The following is a 21,310-nucleotide window of genomic DNA, read 5'->3' on the forward strand; positions in this document are numbered from 1 at the left end:
ATGGTTATTCTTAGAAAAGTGATATTGCAAGGTTATTTTTAGAATATCTGACACAATCAAAACAAGCAACTAATCAAATGAATTGATGCTCTACTTATTGACAATAATAATATAACAATTGTAGCCTTTGTATGAGGATATATTGACCTAAAGAAGTATATCACCCTTGGACTTGGTCCTCTGTCAATATTCTGCTTTCAGGTCGATATATCCTCGTATCCACCTCATACAAAGGCTATAATTGTATATGTAGAAGAATATTACTTACTTTATCACTGTGTGTCTGTGATACACAATAATGTAGAGGAGTATTACTTACTATATCACTGTGTGTCTGTGATACACAATAATGTAGAGGAATATTACTTACTAAATCACTGTGAGTATCTGATATACAATAGCGTCTCTGATACAAAACAATGTAAAGGTATATTATCGGTACTTACTATATCACTGTGTGTTTCTGATACACAATAATGTAAAGGAATTGACTTCTCAATACAAACACTGTAACATAAATCTCCTGTTATAACTCCACTGGTATACTCCTTACACTGCAATAAAACAATATGTTTACACATAAACTAGTTTGTAACCAAATGCTCCTAAGCACCTGCATTGCACAAATGACAAAAATACCCCATAATATTTCCTGTCAGATTTTCCCTTTTGTCTACAGTTTTCAAAATATTTGCTTTTAACATCTATGTTCTATGTTTAATCATGTTAGAAACAATTGTAGATAGACCAGAATGTTATTCACATGCTAAAATCTAAATGCACCAAAGACCATTTTTGTCCAGATTTGATTTGCAATAGTTCAGCAGTTTCAGAGGTGATGATCTTGGAAATAACAAGCATTCTGAGAGTATTGCATGGCAATACATAGTCCCCTACCGGTTAAAAATTCATTGTACTGGAACAAAATGCTAAATTGATCTATAACTTGTCATGGTGTAAACTATAATAAAAAATAACAAATTGATATCTTCAAGCATGACGAAAAAAAGTGTGGAAAACTGATTATTTGCGTGCAAGGACCGTAAATCTGCAAAATAATCACCTAAACCAATTAATATTCGAACTTGATCTGTAACTGTCATTGTAAAACTATATACCAAATATCAAATCATTAAATACAAGCATAACAAAAAAAAGTGGGGAAAACTGATTATTTGCATGATTGATTGATTGATTGTTGGTTGCTTAACGTCCAGTGGCAAATATTTCATGCATATTCAGGACGAGAACAAATTAACAATAAATACAATAGGTAGGTTCTGTAATAGGCGCGTCCGGGATTAAGGTCGGAGAAATTTAGACTTCCACGGGAAATGAGGGTATATTGGATAGGGACAGAAATTTAGCCTTGCATCAGGTCACCTACGGACCCCTCAAAGAGTTGTTGCAAGGGTTCTTAACGTGCAAAGAGCGTGGCACTCTCTTTGCACGAGGCATCGGATTTAACGTCCCCATTCTGACCGGACGTGGCTGCAAATTTGTACATCCCGCACAGCCAAACGGACGCCCCACTTTAGCACGGGTTTTACTGCTGGTCGGAGGAAGACCAATGGTGACCATACTTCTATTCCCCAGTCACCCTTGGGGGTGATTATTTGCATGAATTTTCTAAGTCCAAGGACCATAACTCTGCACAAAATCATCAGACCAAAACAATAATCGAACTTGATCTGTAACTTGTCATGGTAAAACTATACACCAAATATCAAATCAATATATTCAAGCATCTATAACAAAAAAAAAAGTGCAGAAAACTGATTATTTGCGCGAATTTTCTAAGTCCAAGGACCGTTACTCTGTACAAAATCATCAGACCGAAACAAAATAGTCTTGATCTGTAACTTGTCATGGTTAAATTATATACCAAGTATCAAATCAATATCTTTGAGGATGACGAAAAAAAGTGCTGAAAACTTGTTACATGCATGAATTTTTGAAGTCCAAGGACTATAACAATGCACAAAATCATCAGACCGAAACAAAATTTGAATTTGATCTGTAACTGGTCACGATAAAACTATACACCAAATATCAAATCAATATCTTCAAACACAAAGAAATAAAATGCTCCGCAGGGCGCAGCTTGATACGACCGCAGAGGTCGAACCCTGAACAGTTGGGGCAAGTATGGACACAACATTCAAGCTTGATACAGCTTTGCATTTGGATTGTGATTAAATATTTGACACAGCATAGGTTTCTGACACAGAATGAATGTGGTCTAAGAACTTAAAATTTTTAAATTGGACATTCACCTATTATGGTCCAATATCCAAAATCTAAATACATGGTTAGATTCAGCATATCAAAGAACCCCAAGAATTCAATTTTTGATGAAATCAAACAAAGTTTAATTTTGGACCCTTTTTACCTCAATGTGGACAAAGTTGATAACGGGGCCCAAAAATCAAAAATCTAAGTACATGGTTAGATTCAGCATATCAAAGAACCCCATATATTCAATTTTTGTTGAAATCGAACAAAGTTTAATTTTGGACCCCGATTTGGACCAACTTGAAAACTGGGCCCATAATCAAAAATCTAAATACATGTTTAGATTCAGCATATCAAAGAACCCTAAGAATTCAATTTTTGTTAAAATCAAACTAAGTTTAATTTTGGACCCTTTGGACCTTAATGTAGACCAATTTGAAAACGGAACCAAAAATTAAGAATCTAAATTCACGGTTAGATTCGGCATATCAAAGAACCCCAATAATTCAATTTTTGATGAAATCAAACAAAGTTTAATTTTGGACCCTTTTGACCTCAATGTGGACCAATTTAAAAACGGGGCCCAAAATCCAAAAACTAAATACACGGTTAGATTCAGCATATTAAAGAACCCCAAGAATTCAAGAATAAAACCCCATTGAAATAGGTCAAGAAATAAGCAATTTATACGAAGTATCTTCTTTTGCACAATACTGTGCAATTAAATATTTCTTGCTATTGCGCAATACTGTACAATTGACAATTTCTTGCTATTGCACAATATTGTGCTATTGGATATTTCTTGCTATTGCGCAATACTGTGCAATTGAAGATTTCTTGCTATTGCACAATACTGTGCAATTGAAGATTTCTTGCTATTGTGCAATACTGTGCAATTGAAAATTTCTTGCTATTGCACAATACTTATTATATAATAATTTACACATCCTGTTTGGTGTGTATCTCCTACCATATCATTATTATTTGCTTTTAAATAAAAATCAGAAATAACCAACTTAAAATGGAAAATTTTAAAAGAAAAAAAAAAGGAAAAAAAGAAAAAAAAAGGAAAAAAAAAAAATCCCCCCCCCCAAATTTTTTGAATCCCCTTATGATTCATCACCCCCAAACTCAATCCCAGCCTTCCCTTTGTGGTATGGTACCTTGCAGTACAATTTCAGAGAGATCCATAAACTTGAACACAAGTTATTGTCTGGAAACTAGAAAAATGTGTTTTTTGGCCCCTTTTTGGCCCCAAATTCCTAAACGTTTAGGGCAATTACCCCCAAACTCAAACCCAGCTTTCCCTTTGTGATATGGAACCTTGTAGTACAATTTCAGAAAGATCCATACACTTACACACAAGTTATTGTCCTGAAACGAGAAAAATGCTTGTTTTTTGCCCCTTTCTGGCCCCTTATTCCTCAAATATTGAGGCAATTACCCCCATCATCAATCCCAGCCTTCCCTTTGTGGTATGGTACCTTGCAGTACAATTTCAGAGAGATCCATACACTTGAACACAAGTTATTGTCTGGAAACTAGAAAAATGCTTATTTTTGGCCCCTTTTTGGCCCCCAATTCCTAAACGTTTCGGCAATTACCCCCAAACTCAATTCCAGCTTTCCCTTTGTGATATGGAACCTTGTAGTACAATTTCAGAAAGATCCATACACTTACACACAAGTTATTGTCATGAAACTAGAAAAATGCTTGTTTTTTGCCCCTTTTTTGGCCCCTAATTCCTAAAATTTTGAGGCAATAACCCCCAAAATCAATCCCAGCATTCCTTTTGTGATATGGAACCTTGTGGTACAATATCACAGAGATCCATACACTAACACACAAGTTATGTCTGGAAGTTACAAAAATGCTTATTTTTGGCCCCTTTTTGGCCCCTAATTCCTTTACTGTTGGTACCATAACCCCCAAAATCAATCCCAACCTTTCTTTTGTGGTATTGAACCTTGTGGTAAAATTTCATAGAGATCCATTCACTTAAACTAAAGTTAGAGTGCGAAAACCAATGTGTCTTCGGATGACGCCGGCGACGACGACGACGCCGCCAACGTCATACCAATATACGACCACAAAAATTTTTTTGCGGTCGTATAAAAAAGTGTGGAAAACTGATTTGCCAGACTGACGGACAAATAGACAGACAGACAGACGGACTGAGTGCAAACCTATAGTCCCTTTCGATTTCGTCGGTAGGGGACTAAAAATTCAAATAATGGGCAAAAATAGTAATTTAATCTTGCCTTGATAATTTCTGCTACAATGAACACCAAAACTGCTTAGATATTGTAAGCTTAGATATTGTAAATTCAATAGTTGGCTCATTTTGTAGATGAAGTATGCATCTGGCATCCAAACTTATAAGACTGGTATCTTTGATGAGTTTTTTTTTACAACCACTAAGTTGATGCAACATGCTGGTGGAGTTTTCCTTAACAGTTTATAAAACTTTGAATTGTTCCAAATACTAAGGATTTTCTACTTCAGAAGTCTGGGAGCCTGTTATCTTTGATGATTTTTCTTCCCCCATTATGTACATCAAACAGCAAAGCAATATCCATCCCTACTGCTTCATTGAGTCCAGGGATTTTTGTAAAAAGTATGGTGTACTAGATAAGTGCAATCAAACATACCAAATGCAGATTTTTTTTAATTTCAGCATTAAGTACCTATGAACCTTTAAACCAATGCCCTGCAAATTTAGTTGGGTATTTCTTTACTATGAGTTAGAGACTATTTAATTACCTATATAAAATCTAAAGTAAAAATTTTAAAGTAGGAAACTTTTTGAAAGTGGACAATTTAAACTTCAAAATTATAATAAATGTACTGGCAATGTAATTGACAAATAAAACATCAACATATCTTTACTATCATCACTTTCTAAGTAATTTTAAATTACTTAATGAAAGTATGAAAATGAAGAAAAAAATGTATTCTTTGTAAAGGGAGATTATTTGATATAATATGAATAACAAAACAATTAGTGTCATAGGCTTTGAACTTGGGACCTGTAGTATAGGTCATAAGATGGATTGAAAGTCAACCCCCCCTCAAAAAAACCTAAAAAAAAACAAGAAATAAATCATTTATGTAAAGCACATAACAACTATCTATTGAAATGCTGGCCATAGCCCTACCAATAAAAATTGCATAATAATATGTGTACAAACCAAAGCTTGCTTTAATCTCTGTCCATTGCATCTGTCGCCTCCTAGTGTCCAGACCAAAATAATTATAAAGGCTATGACTACTACGGTAATCAGCATGAACAAATAAACAAACAAATCATCTCTGTTCACCTGAAAAGAAAAAAAAAGTTGTAGTTACCTTAGTTTGGCCTGTCCAGTTGATAGATCATCCACACTGTTTAAAAATTTGTAAGTGTTCCACGGAACCCAGTGTATCGCCTACTTTTGCTGTTAGTCGCAGGCTCAACAAAAATGGGGAAAAAATTATTAAAAAATTTTCCTCTAGATACTATCTTTTGATTGTAAGAAGTTCTGTTCAAGTTTGGTAAAAATCCAAGAAGGTTTATGAATCTAATAAATGTTTTAAAAACTTTAACTGCAGACTGTACGTGATGTTAACTGGAATAAAACTAAGTCCATTTATAAGTAATATACGGAAAAACAGGAAATAAATTTTTACAAAATTTCCTTCTAGATACTAGCTTTTGATCATAAACAAGCTTCTGTCCAAGTTTGGTACAAATCCAGGATAGTTTAAGAAAGTTATTAAAATTTTGAAAGCTTTAACCACAAAATGAATGTAATGTTAACTGGCAGAAAAACTAAGTCCATTTATAAGTAAAATACAGTTAAACAGGATTTTTTTTTTAACAAAATTTACTTTTGAATACTATCTTATGATCACAAACAAGCTTCTATTAAAGTGTGGTACAAATCCAGGATAGTTTGAGAAAGTTTTTTAAATTTGAAAAACTTTAACCACAGAGTGAATGTTATGTTAACTGGCAGAAAAACAAGTCCATATATGAGTAAAATACGGATAAACAGGATTTTTTTTTTTACAAAATTTTTTTCTGGATACTATCTTATGTTTATAAACAAGCTTCTGTCCAAGTTTGGTACAAATCTAGGATAGTTTAAGAAAGCTATTAAAATTTGAAAAACTTTAACCACAAAGTGAATGTAATGTTAACTGGCAAAAAAAACTAAGTCCATTTATGAGTAAAATACGGATAAACAGGATTTTTTTTTTTACAAAATTTACTTCTGGATACTATCTTTATATGATCATGAACAAGCTTCTGTCCAAGTTTGGTTGAAATGCAGGATAGTTAAAGAAAGTTATTAAAATTTCAAAAACTTTTAACCACAGAGTGAATATTTGTGGCCGCCGCCGCCGCCAGAATGAAGGATCGCTATGTCTCGCTTTTGCGACAAAAGTCGCAGGCTCGACAAAAAAGAGACAACACCAAGATATTTTATTAAAAACTTAAAATTTTTGCCAGTTAATAACTCACTGAAAACATGGTTGAAGAGATATATATAAGCTAAAAATGACCAGTTAGATATATGTGAAACCTTATAGGGTCCAAGATAAGCAGATTATACATGTTTTACATGGCCAATGGTAGTTCTTAGTATCCAAACATTTTTCTGCAACTCTTATATTCCACCAAAGAAAATAACACCAAAAAGTTTATCATCCATCTATAGATTTATTTCTGTAAATTCAGAAACAACTATGATGTGGTAAGAAAACAGAATACACGAGGAGATGGTTTGATAATTGATCAAAAATTACATTTACCTACCCATGCTATGTTTTCCTCCTTCAAGAGAAAAAGAAGACCTTTTGTATAGAAACTTCTAGCAAGTTTTGGTAAGATTAGCCATGTAGTTTCACAGAAGATGAAAGAAAAGTCCCAATAGGGCATCAAGTCAACCATATATACCGCAAATCAGCAAAAATCTGACTGATCTTTTTAGATAGTCTCTCAATTATATATATATATAAATACCATTTGTTAAAATCAACCATTTAGAAACTTAATCAAGGATGGCCTTAGACAAACTGAAATGAGTAAATATTATAAAGAGAACAAAAATTCATTATTCCTGCCAACTTTGGTTCCAATTGATCTTGGGAGATGGTGAAAAAATCAAATGTTATTAACTATGTCATTAGCCAACACAGTCTGTTTGAACCAGATGAGTTGACAATATCCACTATGGGATGATTCCTTGGGTCACCATGTGGACAATAAACTGCAATTCATAATTATTGCATGTATTGTAAGATAACAGAACAGAGAAAAACATAGGTTGAGAGTCTGTATACATGTTTCTTTATTCAAAATAAGATTTTATTAGCTTTCTCACTTTTTCACATAGATTTACTGTAAATTCAGAAATTATTGCGAGGTTTTTATTATTGCAAATAATGTGACTGGGTGAATATCGCAATAATAAGAACTTGCATTATGATATCTGACAGATATATCAGTATGCAGCTTTTCCACATATTGCAATAATTTATCTTGCATTTTTTGTCCATTCTGCAAAATCGCAATAATATGGCATCTGGGACCATAAGAATACTGGCTAGTAGTTACTCTAGTATTCTGGGTTTTTTTGTTATAGCTTGAGAACAACATTATCATTAGTTCAATTCTACTTACTTGACATTTGTTAATCTTCTTTAAGAATCTACATAGTTGCCTGTTGACCTTGGCCTGTTTCCAAGAAGAAACTGTAGAACATGGCATCTTAGGGTAGATTCTCATCACTTTTAGGTCTTACATCTTCAAAATAAATTAAAATATATATGTTTGCTTAGATCATCAACTGAAAGTGTTACTTCTCTTTGTGCTGATGATATACACCAGTATGTTTTCTTTAAAATATAAATCAGAAGATTTGGTATGATTGTCTATGAAACAACTATCTACCAGAGTTCAAATGACATGAGCAATGAAAGGGGCCGACATGAAAAATATGTAACAATTCAAATGAGAAAACTAAAGGCTTCATTTATATTAACAAGACAATCATTTGACAATTATAAGCCAGCTTGTTTTTGGATTTACCTGGGAGTATCAGCATTTTATCAGATCACATTTCAGAATACTTTAACTAAGATTTTTACAGGATTTATGTATTCTAACTCTATCGTGTCTATTGTATTAAAAGAACGACAAAAATTTGTTTTGGTTACAAAACTTAATACTAAGCTGAGCAATCTCAAATCATTCTGTTAGCTTTTTTTTCTATCATTACTTCCAGGCTATGCGCATTTTGCAACTCATGTAGGAGCAGCTTTCAAGGGATTTTGTTGTCTTTTAATTAAGAAGTTGTTTTAACATTCTGAATTTCAATATTTTGTTTACATAATTATTATAAAATGAGCTCTTATAGTTGGTTTATCATATAAATTTAAAAGATAGTAAACAAAATCAATTTTCAGGGAAAACTGATGTGATAAAAAATGCAGATGAACCTAAACACAGATGATATGTCTATCTTTGTCATATTAAGGGAAAACTGAAATGTTTATCCCAGTCATTTGGTCTCTGGTGTATAGTTTTTTTTTGTAGTTGTCTCATTGGAAACTGTACCATAGATTTCTATCTACATGATCTACAATGTATGGTAATATAATAGAATGTGTAAAATTATTATAATTATCTAGGATAACTGTTGACAGAATTTTTAGAATATAAGTTAATGGCTAAACTAGTAGCAAAATCAGCCAGTAGAGCATTGGGATTGTTAATTGTAAAGATTAAAACTCAGGGAGGTTTCCAGTACATTGTACATATTTTTTTTACAAAACTGAACTGTATGATACTATGGTATGGTCAGTTATTCATTGTTATTAGTTGAAGTGCATGTATTTGTGGAACTAGGGACATTTCCTGCATAAATGCAGTCAGGGCCATGAGATTTTTCATGGGAGTTGGTAAATACATGTACAAAACAAATGATGCCATAGCTGATGACATGGGCTGGAAATCACCATGCTTTAAACAATGGACAACTGTCTTGAGACATTAGGCAAGGTGTTCCATAATGTTGGAGGTGTTATGAGTTATGTTTTGACACAGAATAAATTTTTAAAAGGTCCATACATGAGTGTAATACTAGAATAAGGAATTGGAGCTTTAATGTAATAGGTGTTGAAAATAAATAATTATGAGTAATACTGTAATTTTGAGATAAATGTATTTATAGCTTGCTGTTGGATGTGAGCCAAGGCTCTGTGTTGAAGACCGTACTTTGACCTATAATGGTTTACTTTTATAAATTTTGACTTGGATGGAGAGTTGTCTCATTTGCACTCATACCACATCTTCTTATATCTATTGACAAAAATAGTATTTAGCAAATTGAGGAAGATGTATTTAATATTTTTAATGCAGATTGATGTGCAAGAGTTGCTGCTTTAAAGGCAGAGGGAAGTAAATTAAGGACATACAAATTGCTTAAAAATTTGTAAGGGGTTCCGTGGAACCCTGTGTCTCGCCTGCGATTACTGCCGTCAGTGTAAAAGAGAATAAATATTGACATAAAAAGTGAGTCCATTTATCAGTAAGATACAGAATTTTTTAAAAAATTCAAACTTTTTCTTTATATGCTATTTCTTTGTCTTGAAGATTTAGCGTCTGTCCAAGTTTTATAACAATCCAAGACGATTTACAAATTTATCATGTCAAAAAATGTAATCCCAGACTGCCTGTAAATGTTAACCATAAAAGTCCATCTATCAGACAAATACATGTACTGAAAATGAAAAAAAAATTATTTTCAAAAGTTTGCTTCAGACATTATCTATCTCTTAATCATAATAAAAGTTTCAGAAAATTCTACATGTATGAAGGTTTGACAAAGTAATTGATGTGTAACAAACTTTAACCCCAGACTGTCTTTACTTGTTAACTGTAAAAAAAACTTAGTCCATTTATCTCTAAATCTAGCACATGAAGGTATATTTTTTATTACATATATTTAAATTGACTAATTGAAAAATAGCTTGTATGAAAATTTTCGTAAAAAAAATCACAGTTGGATCAAAACTTTATCGTATGCCCTTAAAGTAGAAACTGGAAGGTATGGAAGAAAAGATGTTCATGAGAGGACATGTTTTAACTGTATTTCTATCATTAATGATGAACTTCATGTCTTTTAAAATGCCCATTATATGACGTAAGTTGAAGACAAATCATGATACAAGAAGCTATACCTTTTAATGAATATTGTAACTTGTATCAGATAGAGAAAAATTATATTTTTATTTAAAAATAAAAATGTTGCTACTGTAGTTGCCAAAACTTGCAACAACATTGTCATGATTGTATTGAGGAGAAACAGTATTTCATTTCACTAGTTTTTAAAAGAAACAAAATGAAAAAATATTATGAATTAATATTGTAAAATTTAATAAGGTATATATATGTGTGTGTCTAAATATGTGACAACTTTACTACAGACATTCTTCATTGGATAACCTGTGGTTATGCAGGTGTAATACCACCAAATCATAGACTAGTACAAATGTATGTCACATCCGGTTTCATACAAAAGGGTTGAAAAAAAAATATTCCCCTGCATTTGACAGTTGTAGGAAGTTAACCCTGCATCATTGCTGAGAAAATTTCTGAGTCATAAATATATATCTTAGGTGTTTCAAAGCACCATTCTTTTTTTTTTATTTGATGTTTCTATGAAATATTTTGGAAACTTGAGGTGACATGGTTACTAAAGCTTGTAAACAGGAAAGAAAGGGGTGAAATTTTGATTGGTTATATTCTGGTGGTGGTTATTATCTTATATGCAATGAAATGTTATTTGAAATTTTCCTCTGCCTCTGTGACATCTTGACAACATCGCCTGCACTGTGTCCAGTGCCCTAGACCACTCGACAACTAGGCTATATAAAAATATAGCTTTCTTAGTCCAGTAATGCCTTTCCTCGTCGGCTTTATCTAGGGTTTTACACAGTATATGATGTATAGTGTCAAGTAGATGGTATACCTTGCAGATCAGCTATTTTTTGTCTGTCGTAAAGAATGATAATTTTACTTACCATGAAAGTCACATCAAATTTTATTTTTATTATAGATGTCTAACACAAATTTGCAGATGATTCGCAATAATTTTACAAAACTCATTGTACTAGGAAAATTTTCATCACATTTTTTTATCTTTGATAAAAGAGAATAATCAGTTATGCTTCAGTATACACGTTACCTCAATTTCATGTAGTGACGCAGGTCCAGACTTGATATTGATCATGTTCAGGTATACATTACAGTATTCTATTTTAGATAAAACCATATACTTCAATTAAAAATTAAAAATATTTGAAAATTAAAGAACACATGAATTCCTTGTTAATAATTTACAAAATCATCTATGAATAGAATTTTTTTATAAAACGGACTTTTGATTCTGGAATATACAATTTTTCGACAGGTTACCTACTCTGTGGTACTTGGTCAAGTACACATGTAAGTGCAAGTAAAAGAAGTAAAATCAAGCTTACAGTCTGTGCAATTTTTGGGGAAAATTAACTGTTTTCCAATGATTTTGCCATGTATAGAAAACATAAAACAGTTAATTTTCCTCCAAAACTGCACCAGTTGTAAGCTTGTTTTACTTGCTATCACTTTACCGAAATCCAGAACGTCCAACTACAGAGTACATGTAGGTAACCTGTCGAAAAAATTATATATTTCGGAGTCAACAAGTCAGTAAAATGATCAACAGGCTCTCAAGAGCCTGAATCGCTCACCTGTAATTTTTTGCTTAAATCTTTCATCAATGATTATTTTTGCTTTTCAATATATATATATTCATGAGTGGCTTAAAAATGCCATTTAAACGTCTTTGTATCTGTCATATTTTCTTCAAAAGCAAAAAAATGCATTTTACCCTTATGTTCCATTTTAGCTATAGTGGCAATGTTTCTTGACATACAAGGAAATAAAATACAAAATTTATACTATATACTCTGAAACTCATTCAGCCCAAGTTTGGCTGAAATTGATTCAGCAGTTTCAAAGGAGAAGATTTTTTAAAGTAAGCAAACAAGATGAACAAATTGTGAAAAATTGTCTTTAAAGGGCAATTACTCCTAAAGGGGTCAATTGACAATTTTGGTCATTAAACTTATTTGTAGATCTTACTTTGCTGAACATTTTTGCTGTTAAAAGTTTATCTCTATCTATAATAATATTCAAGATAACAACCGAAAACTACAAAATTTCCTTAAAATCATCAATTCAGGGGCAATAACCTAAAAATCAGATACCCGATTTAGCTGATAATTTCAGGGCAGATAGATCTTGACCTAATGAATACTTTAACTTCTTGTCTGATTTGCTCTAAATGCTTTAGTTCTTGAGATACAAGTCAAAATCTGCATTTTAGTTTTTACCCTATGTTCTATTTTTAGCCATGGCAGCCGTGTTTTCTGAGGAAACAGAAAATAAAACACAAACTTTATTCTAGATAACCTAAGAATCATTCAGCTGAAGTTTGGTTTAATTTGGTTCAGTAGTTTCAGGAAGATTTTTTAAAGTTAGAAAACATGATGACCAAGTTGTGTAAAATTGTCTTTATCTATATTAATATTCAAGAAAATTTCCTTAAAATTACCAATTTAGTGGCAGCAACCCAACATTGGGTTATTAGATTCATCTGAAAATTTCAGGGCTGATAGAACTTGACCTAATGAACATTTGAAGAAATTGTGTGGGTAATGTATATAATTTTTGGTAAACAGGGTAACATAATTTTGCTAAGGATTCAACCAAAAAGCCAAAGACAAGTAATAACTTTCAGAATCATTTTATCAATTTAAGATTTAATCTAAGTAATAAAAAAGAGGCAAAAGACACCAAAGGAACATTCAATAATAACTTTCAGAATCATTTTATTAATAATTTAAAGAAAATAACACTTCTGTCATGGTTTAGAATTATAAGGATTTAAATAATGGATGAGTAAACTGGGATGCTGACTCACAAACTTTATATACCTGGATCTGTGATATGATCTAAATCAAACAACTTCTTTTTGGGGCCATGCATTATTTAATTCATGTTATCTCTAATGATTACACTAAGTTACCTGTGTGCAATAAATACATCATGTATAAAAAGAAACCTTTTCTGCATTCCTTATGAAAAGGACATATATATAATAAAATGGCTAATTGTAATAAACATTGAATAACGAATATAATATACATATATTATTACGATAAAATGTCAAAACACGAAATGACGGCATTCAATAATGTAATTCTGTAGGGATAAACTCCTTATGAGAGGGTTGGAACTTGGAAGGACATTTTTTCAGGACGTCAGGATTGAATCTTTAATTTTTTCATTTTGAATTTGGGATTTACACTTATTGGGACTCGGAAATGTATGTTTTTTTTTCGGGGGATGTGGTAAAGACATATTGGTAAAGAATGCTTTATTTTTGGGGAAATTCAAGATTCAACTTATTTTGCCCTAGAATTCAGGATGACACCCCCTCCTACCACCCCTTATGAAGACAACACAAAATGAAAGGGCTAATTGCAATAAGCTTTGAATAAAAAATACATTATATATTATTTTTCAAAATCAACATCTTGTCAAATCAGCACCTGCATCATGTACATGCATTTCAAGTCATTTCTGCATTTGGTTATTCAATTGGCGCCTAATATTATTTTACCTTTTTCTTTCGTTTTTATTTGAGGTAAGGGGAGAATAGTTTTTCTTTTTTTTTAATATATTTGTTTGCAAAACTTACAATTTCAGAGGTTAATTAAAAAGATACATTTTGTACATCGTTAAAATATCAGCACATGTAATTACTCAGTTAGAATACACAATCAAAAATAATCTGTTGCAATTGGCTTGCTGTTTGAAATTTTCTCAATATTCTATAATATTTTGATAGGTTATCACTGTAAAACTTATGAACTTATATCAATTAAAAACATTAACCAGTTTGTTGTTTTAACCATTTTCAGGTAGTTTTTGATCTTTTATAATTGAAAAAAACTTAAATTAAACAAAGAAGCCATTACTGAAGCTGTTGTTTAATCCACAGATGAAGATAAAAACAAACTAATCATTGTAATTTAAATTGTCTTTTCTGCATTTACTGTCTACTTGTACATAATGAATTACACTGACACCAATTTTGTATGTTTACTATCAATGTGCAGTTGTCATGAAATAGATGTTCCTTTATAATATAAGTTCAAAAGGAACAGATATTATGGCATTATTAATAACTAAAGATTCCAATGGAACTTCTGCTATGCGAAACAAATATATTCGTCGATATGTTCAGTGAAAATATTTTTAAAATATATGGAGAAAAACGAAGTTTTCAATAGTTTACCTGGCTGATAAACATAATGATAATTTTGGGTGCTGAAATAACTACCTCAGCAGTGGCGGATCCAGGGGGTTCCGGGGGTTGGAACCCCCCTTTTTTTTGACGATCAATGCATTTGAATGGGGACATATAATTGGACCCCCCCCCCCTTTATCCTGGGTTGGAAACCCCCCTTTTAAAAATGGCTGGATCCGCCCCTGCTCAGATGGCAAATTAACCATGTCCCCATATGACTAGGTGCCGTATTGACTATTTCAGGTGCTGATTTAACCTTATCCCTTTTGGGGTTCTGAGTCAGGTGCTATTTTCTCTGATTTGGCCGCCTCTGCCTCTGAGGCAGCCAAATAAGAAAATCGCTCTGGACTCAGAATCCCAAAAGGGATTAGATTTAACCAAGTCCCAAAGTGACTAGAATTCAAATGAATGAATGAAACCGGACTTCCTTCAATTTATATGTATATATAAAAAAAAAGTCCTATAATTCAGTTTTTGTGAGTTAATTAGCCAATACACACAGAGAGTGCATATTCTCATACTCCCAACACTGATGCTGGTGTAACACAGTGTCACACTGTGAAACACCGATTTATCTCCCAAAATACTCCCATCTGGGGAGGATTTAATGACCTGTTGATTGCAGGTAAAAGTAATAAAAATCAACAAAGCATGCCTGTATGGTATGACAGTGACATGTAATTACAGGTCAGCTATTCTATTACTTCTTCATTTTTCAATTATTTCCTATTAAGTTTTATTTCTGAAAGATATAAAAAGGTAATGAAATGATTTTTAAAAATTTTTACAAATATATATTTCATTAATATTTTTGTTTGTTTATCTTGTTAGATTGGGAATAATTTACATTCTTTCATAATCAAGAATGGCAACTTGATATTTATAATAAGTTGTATTTATAGTCAGTTTAAAAAATAATAGTAATGATAAAAGCAAATAATAATGAATAAAATAAAATTATATATACATATATCTTCCCTTAATTTTTATTATTTAGATTTAGAAAAAGATTGAATAAATTCAGTTAAGCATACATGTCTTGATTTCTAATAAATATACTCCACTTATATGTGATATTTTGCTTTGTTTCTATCTAAATTTAATGTATATAAAAAGAATATTATGCAGATTTAATTATGTTTTTTAGGTATGAAAACCAACACTGTATATAATTTTAATAAATAAAGTTGTTCAGGATTCTATAATTAAATCAGAGACATATATAATTATATGTCTCTGATTAAATTTAACAAATCTCACACTTTTCTTCATTATTGTAACTTTTAATGACAGGAAATACAAGAAATGTTTGTTGTAGTCAACAGCTACTGGCAACCTTCAAAGGTAATTATGGCAATAAAAATCATGGTGTTGGGAGAAACGACACCAGGGTAATAAACAATTAAGGGATTAGATGGAGGAATTACTCCTAAGTTTCTCCCAATTCCCTCCCAAGATTTTGAGAGTTTTGCTGAAGTTTTTCAGTGTGGCACCAAGCTTTTACACAGTGTTTGGAGTATGAGAATCGGTAATCTCTGTATAACGTGCGTAGTGATTTTACGATAATTATATGAATGAACAAGAGCAACTTGATCTCTTTCAAAAAGGAAACACGAATTAAAAAACATAAAACCGAATAAGAGATAATTCAGTCAAATTTTCAATATTTCATCAACAACTGACATGATTTGATATTTTGTTGAAACATCTCAAGAACGAAATCGCAGGTATAAAAATGCACTTTCACTCGGACTTCTATGTTCTTTGCGGTCAAACGGTTGTCTCCTTAAATAAAACAAGAGTGCTTAGCTGAAATGTCTCGCCTTCTTTACTAATCACTGATATTATGTTGATAGTCCTAAATATAAAGCTTTATTACAACTGTCACATAAACTTAACATTAACCAAGAAAACTAAACATTGACAAATGAACCATGAAAATGAGGTCAAGGTCAGATGAACCATGCCAGGCAGGCATGTACAGCTAACAATTCTTCCATACAACAAATATAGTTGACCTATTGCTTATAGTTTAAGAAAAAACAGACCAAAACACAAAATCTTAACACTGAGCAATGAACTGTGAAAATGAGGTCAAGGTCAAATAAAACCTGCACGACTGACATATAGATCATAAAATGTTTCCATACACCAAATATAGTTGACCTATTGCATATAGTATTAGAAAAAAAGACCAAAACTCAAAATCTTAACTTTGTCCACTGAACCATGAAAATGAGGTCAAGGTCAAATGACACCTGAAAGCTAGACATGTACACCTTAGAATCTAGTAGACCTATTGCATACAGTATAAGAAAAACAGACCAAAACACAAAAACTTAACTATAACCACTGAACCATGAAAATGAGGTCAAGGTCAGATGACACTTGCCAGTTGGACATGTACACCTTACAGTCCTTCCATACACCGAATATACTTGACCTATTGCTTATAGTATCTGAGATATGGACTTGACCACCAAAACTTAACCTTGTTCACTGATCCATGAAATGGGGTTGAGGTCAAGTGAAAACTGTCTGACGGGCATGAGGACCTTGCAAGGTAGGCACATACCAAATATAGTTATCCTACTACTTATAATAAGAGAGAATTTAACATTACAAAAAATGTTAACTTTTTTTTCAAGTAGTCACTGAACCATGAAAATGAGGTCAAGGACATTGGACATGTGACTGACGGAAACTTCGTAACATGAGGCATCCATATACAAAGTATGAAGCATCCAGGTCTTCCACCTTCTTAGATATAAAGCTTTTAAGAAGTTAGCTAACGCCGCTGCCGGATCACTATCCCTATGTCGAGCTTTCTGCGACAAAAGTCGCAGGCTCCACAAAAATACATCTACAAGAACATATGTTGAAACTTCACAAACCCACTACGGTTTTTCAACTGTTTCAATTAATGTATTTCATTAGAAAACATACATAGAATTTTTAGAATGACAGACCAGGAGTCTTCTCAAAACACTTTGGCTTGATTTGGGTCACAAATGCCATAGCATGAAAGCAATTGCTTTAAAAATATGAGTTTAATACTATAGTATATTGAAATGTGCCTTACTAGCCAAAATTGCGCATTTATGGGTCTTTTAATATTGAAACACCTTCGGCTTCGGGGTGCGACTTTTTACCCCAATATACCCCAACATACCCCAATATACCCCAATATACATCAAAAAACAGTTTCAACAAAATATTATTGAATAATAATAGCATTTTAGGCACTTCTATGTTATTTTAACACCAACAATACTTTATTTTATAAATATATTTAATTTTAAATCACTTTTTTCATTGAAACTTGTTCCGTTCTTGTCAGCCGCTTACGATCACAAAATGACTTTTTACCCCAATATACCCAAATATACTCCAATAAAACGTTTCAGTGCAACATTCATGTTCTGGAATGATATTTTAACCATATTTATTTTTAAAAAAAATCCTATGCACATTTGTGTGCATTTAGAAGCTTTTTAAACTATAGTTAACTCGAATACTGATAATGGTAGCACTAAAGACCAGAATGGACCTGAAAATATACAGGGCAATTTTTAAATTGCAATTTCTTTTTCACTCCTTCAAATTTAAGTTTTATTCAATAACATTTGTGTTTTCTGAATTAAATTTGAAATGTTTTTTCATACATGTAGATAAAATTAGAAATATTTTACTAATGTTTTGAAATATTTTTTTCAATTTTGATTTTTTTTCTCATATTTTTAAAATAATTGTCTCAAATAAAATTTGAAAAATTTTCTCCTACATGAAATAAGATTTTCGAATTTTCATTGAACAAATTATGTTTAATCATCACATGCTTAAAATTTACCTAAACTTGGACGGACCAGAAACTACAAAGATGGTAGTTTTATTTATATTTTTCACTTTTCAATAGATAAACTTCAAATTAAAAATTCCATTCATCTAGACGGGAAAATAATTTTTCTGATGCCACAACTCAGGACTGAATGGGGAGATTTAAAGACTTAAATGGACATCTATCTTACGGTTGGATTCATTTAAACTTAAGAATTATTTATTCATTGGATTTCCTTCTTATTTTAAAGTCGAGGCTAGTCATTTAATTAAAATCAACCAAGTTTTAAAGAATTATATGTTTATAATAAATAAAAAAAACTTGGACCTAAACGTTAACATTGAAAGACATCAAGACAAGAAATTCTGTATATTTTTTTTTTAATTTATTTATCTTCATAAGTAATCACTAATTCCAACCTTTATAGTTTGGACTGAAAACGAGAAAAAAATATTTTTAGATGATAGAAGAAGGTATATCTAAAAAAGTCTGAATGTTCCCGAATTGTATCTACCATTCTGCAGATAGCATATTTAATATTTATTCGAAGAAGAAAAAAGTCTTTTAAGCCAACACTCTTCTTCTTCTTCTTTGATATAGTAGTTAAAAAAACTCAGTAATGAGTACTCAATACTTGTGCGTTACGTAGGTGCTGGTAATGTCTATTTACAATAAAAGACCAAAGATAAAAAAAAAATATGGTGCATGCTGTACAGTTGGAGCAGGATAAAAACATTCCTTCATCTATGTAATCAGTCTTGAAAGCTTCCATATAGTTGGAGCTTTCACTGTCGATTTCGGTAATGTATTCCAGGCTATTACTGTTCTCGGAAGTGAACTGGGAAAAGGAAAAGGCCTAACTGTTTCTAAAAATATACAGGTAGATTTATAGAAACTTGTAAAACTCATATATTTTCAATGGATCTTCTGCAAAATTGGATTATATTAATGAAAGAGAGTGTCGTTTTATAAAATGAAAAGATCTGAATGGCTCAGAAAATTGAAAAATATATACATACAAATAAGAAGATGTGGTATGATTGTCAATGAGAAACTTTTCACCAGAATAGAAGCTGGGACTATTACAATAATGTAAGTGTAATAGTTCCAGGTAGAAGTTTGCAATTATAATGGTCACCGTACAGCAAGCAAAAATCATTCCGTATGTAGCAAGCTATAAAAGGCCCTGGCATGTAGCTGGGAAGTCATTTCCTTTTTTATACGCCCGTCAATTTTTGACGGGACGTATTATGGTATACAAATGTCCGGTGTCCGTCCGTCTGTCTGTCCGTCCGTCTGTCTGTCCGTCTGTCCGTCTGTCTGACCGGCGTAAACATGTCGCACAGTAACTTGAGAATGACTTATCCAAATTTCATGAAACTTAACATAGTTGTTTCTTATGATGGTCAAACGATCTGTATACTTTTTGGTGAAAATAAGATTAAAACTTTTTGAGTTACGGGACTTAGTAACTAAAACAGGTGCATGTTTTTTTTCACATGTCGCGCCGTATCTCAAAAACAATTTATGATTATTGCTTAAAACTTTACACGCTTCTAAGTTATATTAATCTTAAGATCTGTATACTTTTTGGTGATGATTCAAAATTTTATTTTAGAGATATTGAGTATTTTGTTAAAAAAGGGGGAGGGTTTTTTCACATATCGCACCATATCACAAAAACAGTTTATGATTATTGCTTAAAACTTTACACACTTCTTAGTTATATTAATCTTAAGATCTGTATACTTTTTGGTGATGATTCAAAATTTTATTTTTGAGTTATTGAGTATTTTGTAAAAAAAGGGGGAGGGGTTTTTCACATGTCGCGCCGTATCTCAAAAAAGATTTATGATTATTGCTTAAAATTTTACACTTCTTAGTTATATCAATCTAAAGATCTGTATACTTTTTGGTTTTGATTCAAAATTTTATTTTTGAGATAGTGATTTTTTTTTTTAAAGGGGGGTTTTCACATGTCGCGCCGTATCTCAAAAACGATTTATGATTATTGCTTAAAATTTTACACACTTCTTAGTTATATTAATCTAAAGATCTGTATACTTTTTGGTTTTGATTCAAAATTTTATTTTAGAGATATTGAGTTTTTTGTAAAAAAAAAAGGGGGTTTTCGCATGTCATGCCGTATGTCAGAAACTATTTATGCTTATTGCATAAAAATTCACACACAAGACGACGGGCGTATCATGCGCTCATGGCGCAGCTGTTTATTTTAAATCGTATATACTTTTTCTTTGGCGCCAATGATACTATATGTATTCTGAAATATAATGACGCCAATGAGTTGGTGCACAAAAGGATGCATTTTTGACGGTCAGGTGCTGGCGAAAACACACCAAACGTGAATCACATTTTGTTTTCTTTTAAAATCTCAGTAGAAACACCTACAAATAAAGTATTTTTCTCTTTATTGTATTAAAATTTTGTACAAGACCAGTTTTATATAAAAATGTGTTCTAAAATATGAAAACTAGAAATACAGCAAATAAAAAGGTTCCTCTACGAAATGTCTCGGCAGTTCTGTATGGCTAGGGATTATAGACTCTGCTCTAATAAATAGCTATTGGATAGGACTACAACGAGACTGCAAAGAATTTCTAGGGTAAGCATTCCTAAAGGTCGAAAATTTCGTGCGAAACATGGAAATAAAGCCAAATTCGATCAAATACGCTATGGGGCAACCCACTGTCAAACCCATTGTCTCGGTAGTTCTTTATGGCTAGGGATTATAGACCCTGCCCTAATGAATAGCTATTGAATAGTACTACAACGTGAGGGTAAAGAATTTCTGGGGTAAGTAGCAGAGTCT

General features: G+C 32.0%; 1 protein-coding gene across 1 annotated transcript in view; it reads right to left on the reverse strand.

The window, feature by feature from the left end:
• The window catches only part of LOC127728308 (divergent protein kinase domain 1B-like), a 302,906-nt gene that overhangs the window by 272,163 nt on the left and 9,433 nt on the right, over positions 1-21,310 (reverse strand). The window contains exons 2-4 of the mRNA XM_052235648.1: positions 7,904-8,026; positions 5,427-5,555; positions 447-554 (exon numbers count right to left, since the gene is read on the reverse strand). Of these exons, the coding sequence (XP_052091608.1) occupies positions 447-554; positions 5,427-5,555; positions 7,904-8,008 (342 nt within the window). The 5' untranslated portion in view covers positions 8,009-8,026. The remainder of the gene's footprint in view (positions 1-446; positions 555-5,426; positions 5,556-7,903; positions 8,027-21,310) is intronic.

This window comes from Mytilus californianus, unplaced genomic scaffold (genome assembly GCF_021869535.1).
Source record: "Mytilus californianus isolate M0D057914Y unplaced genomic scaffold, xbMytCali1.0.p SCAF_2, whole genome shotgun sequence".
NCBI lineage: Eukaryota > Metazoa > Mollusca > Bivalvia > Mytilida > Mytilidae > Mytilus > Mytilus californianus.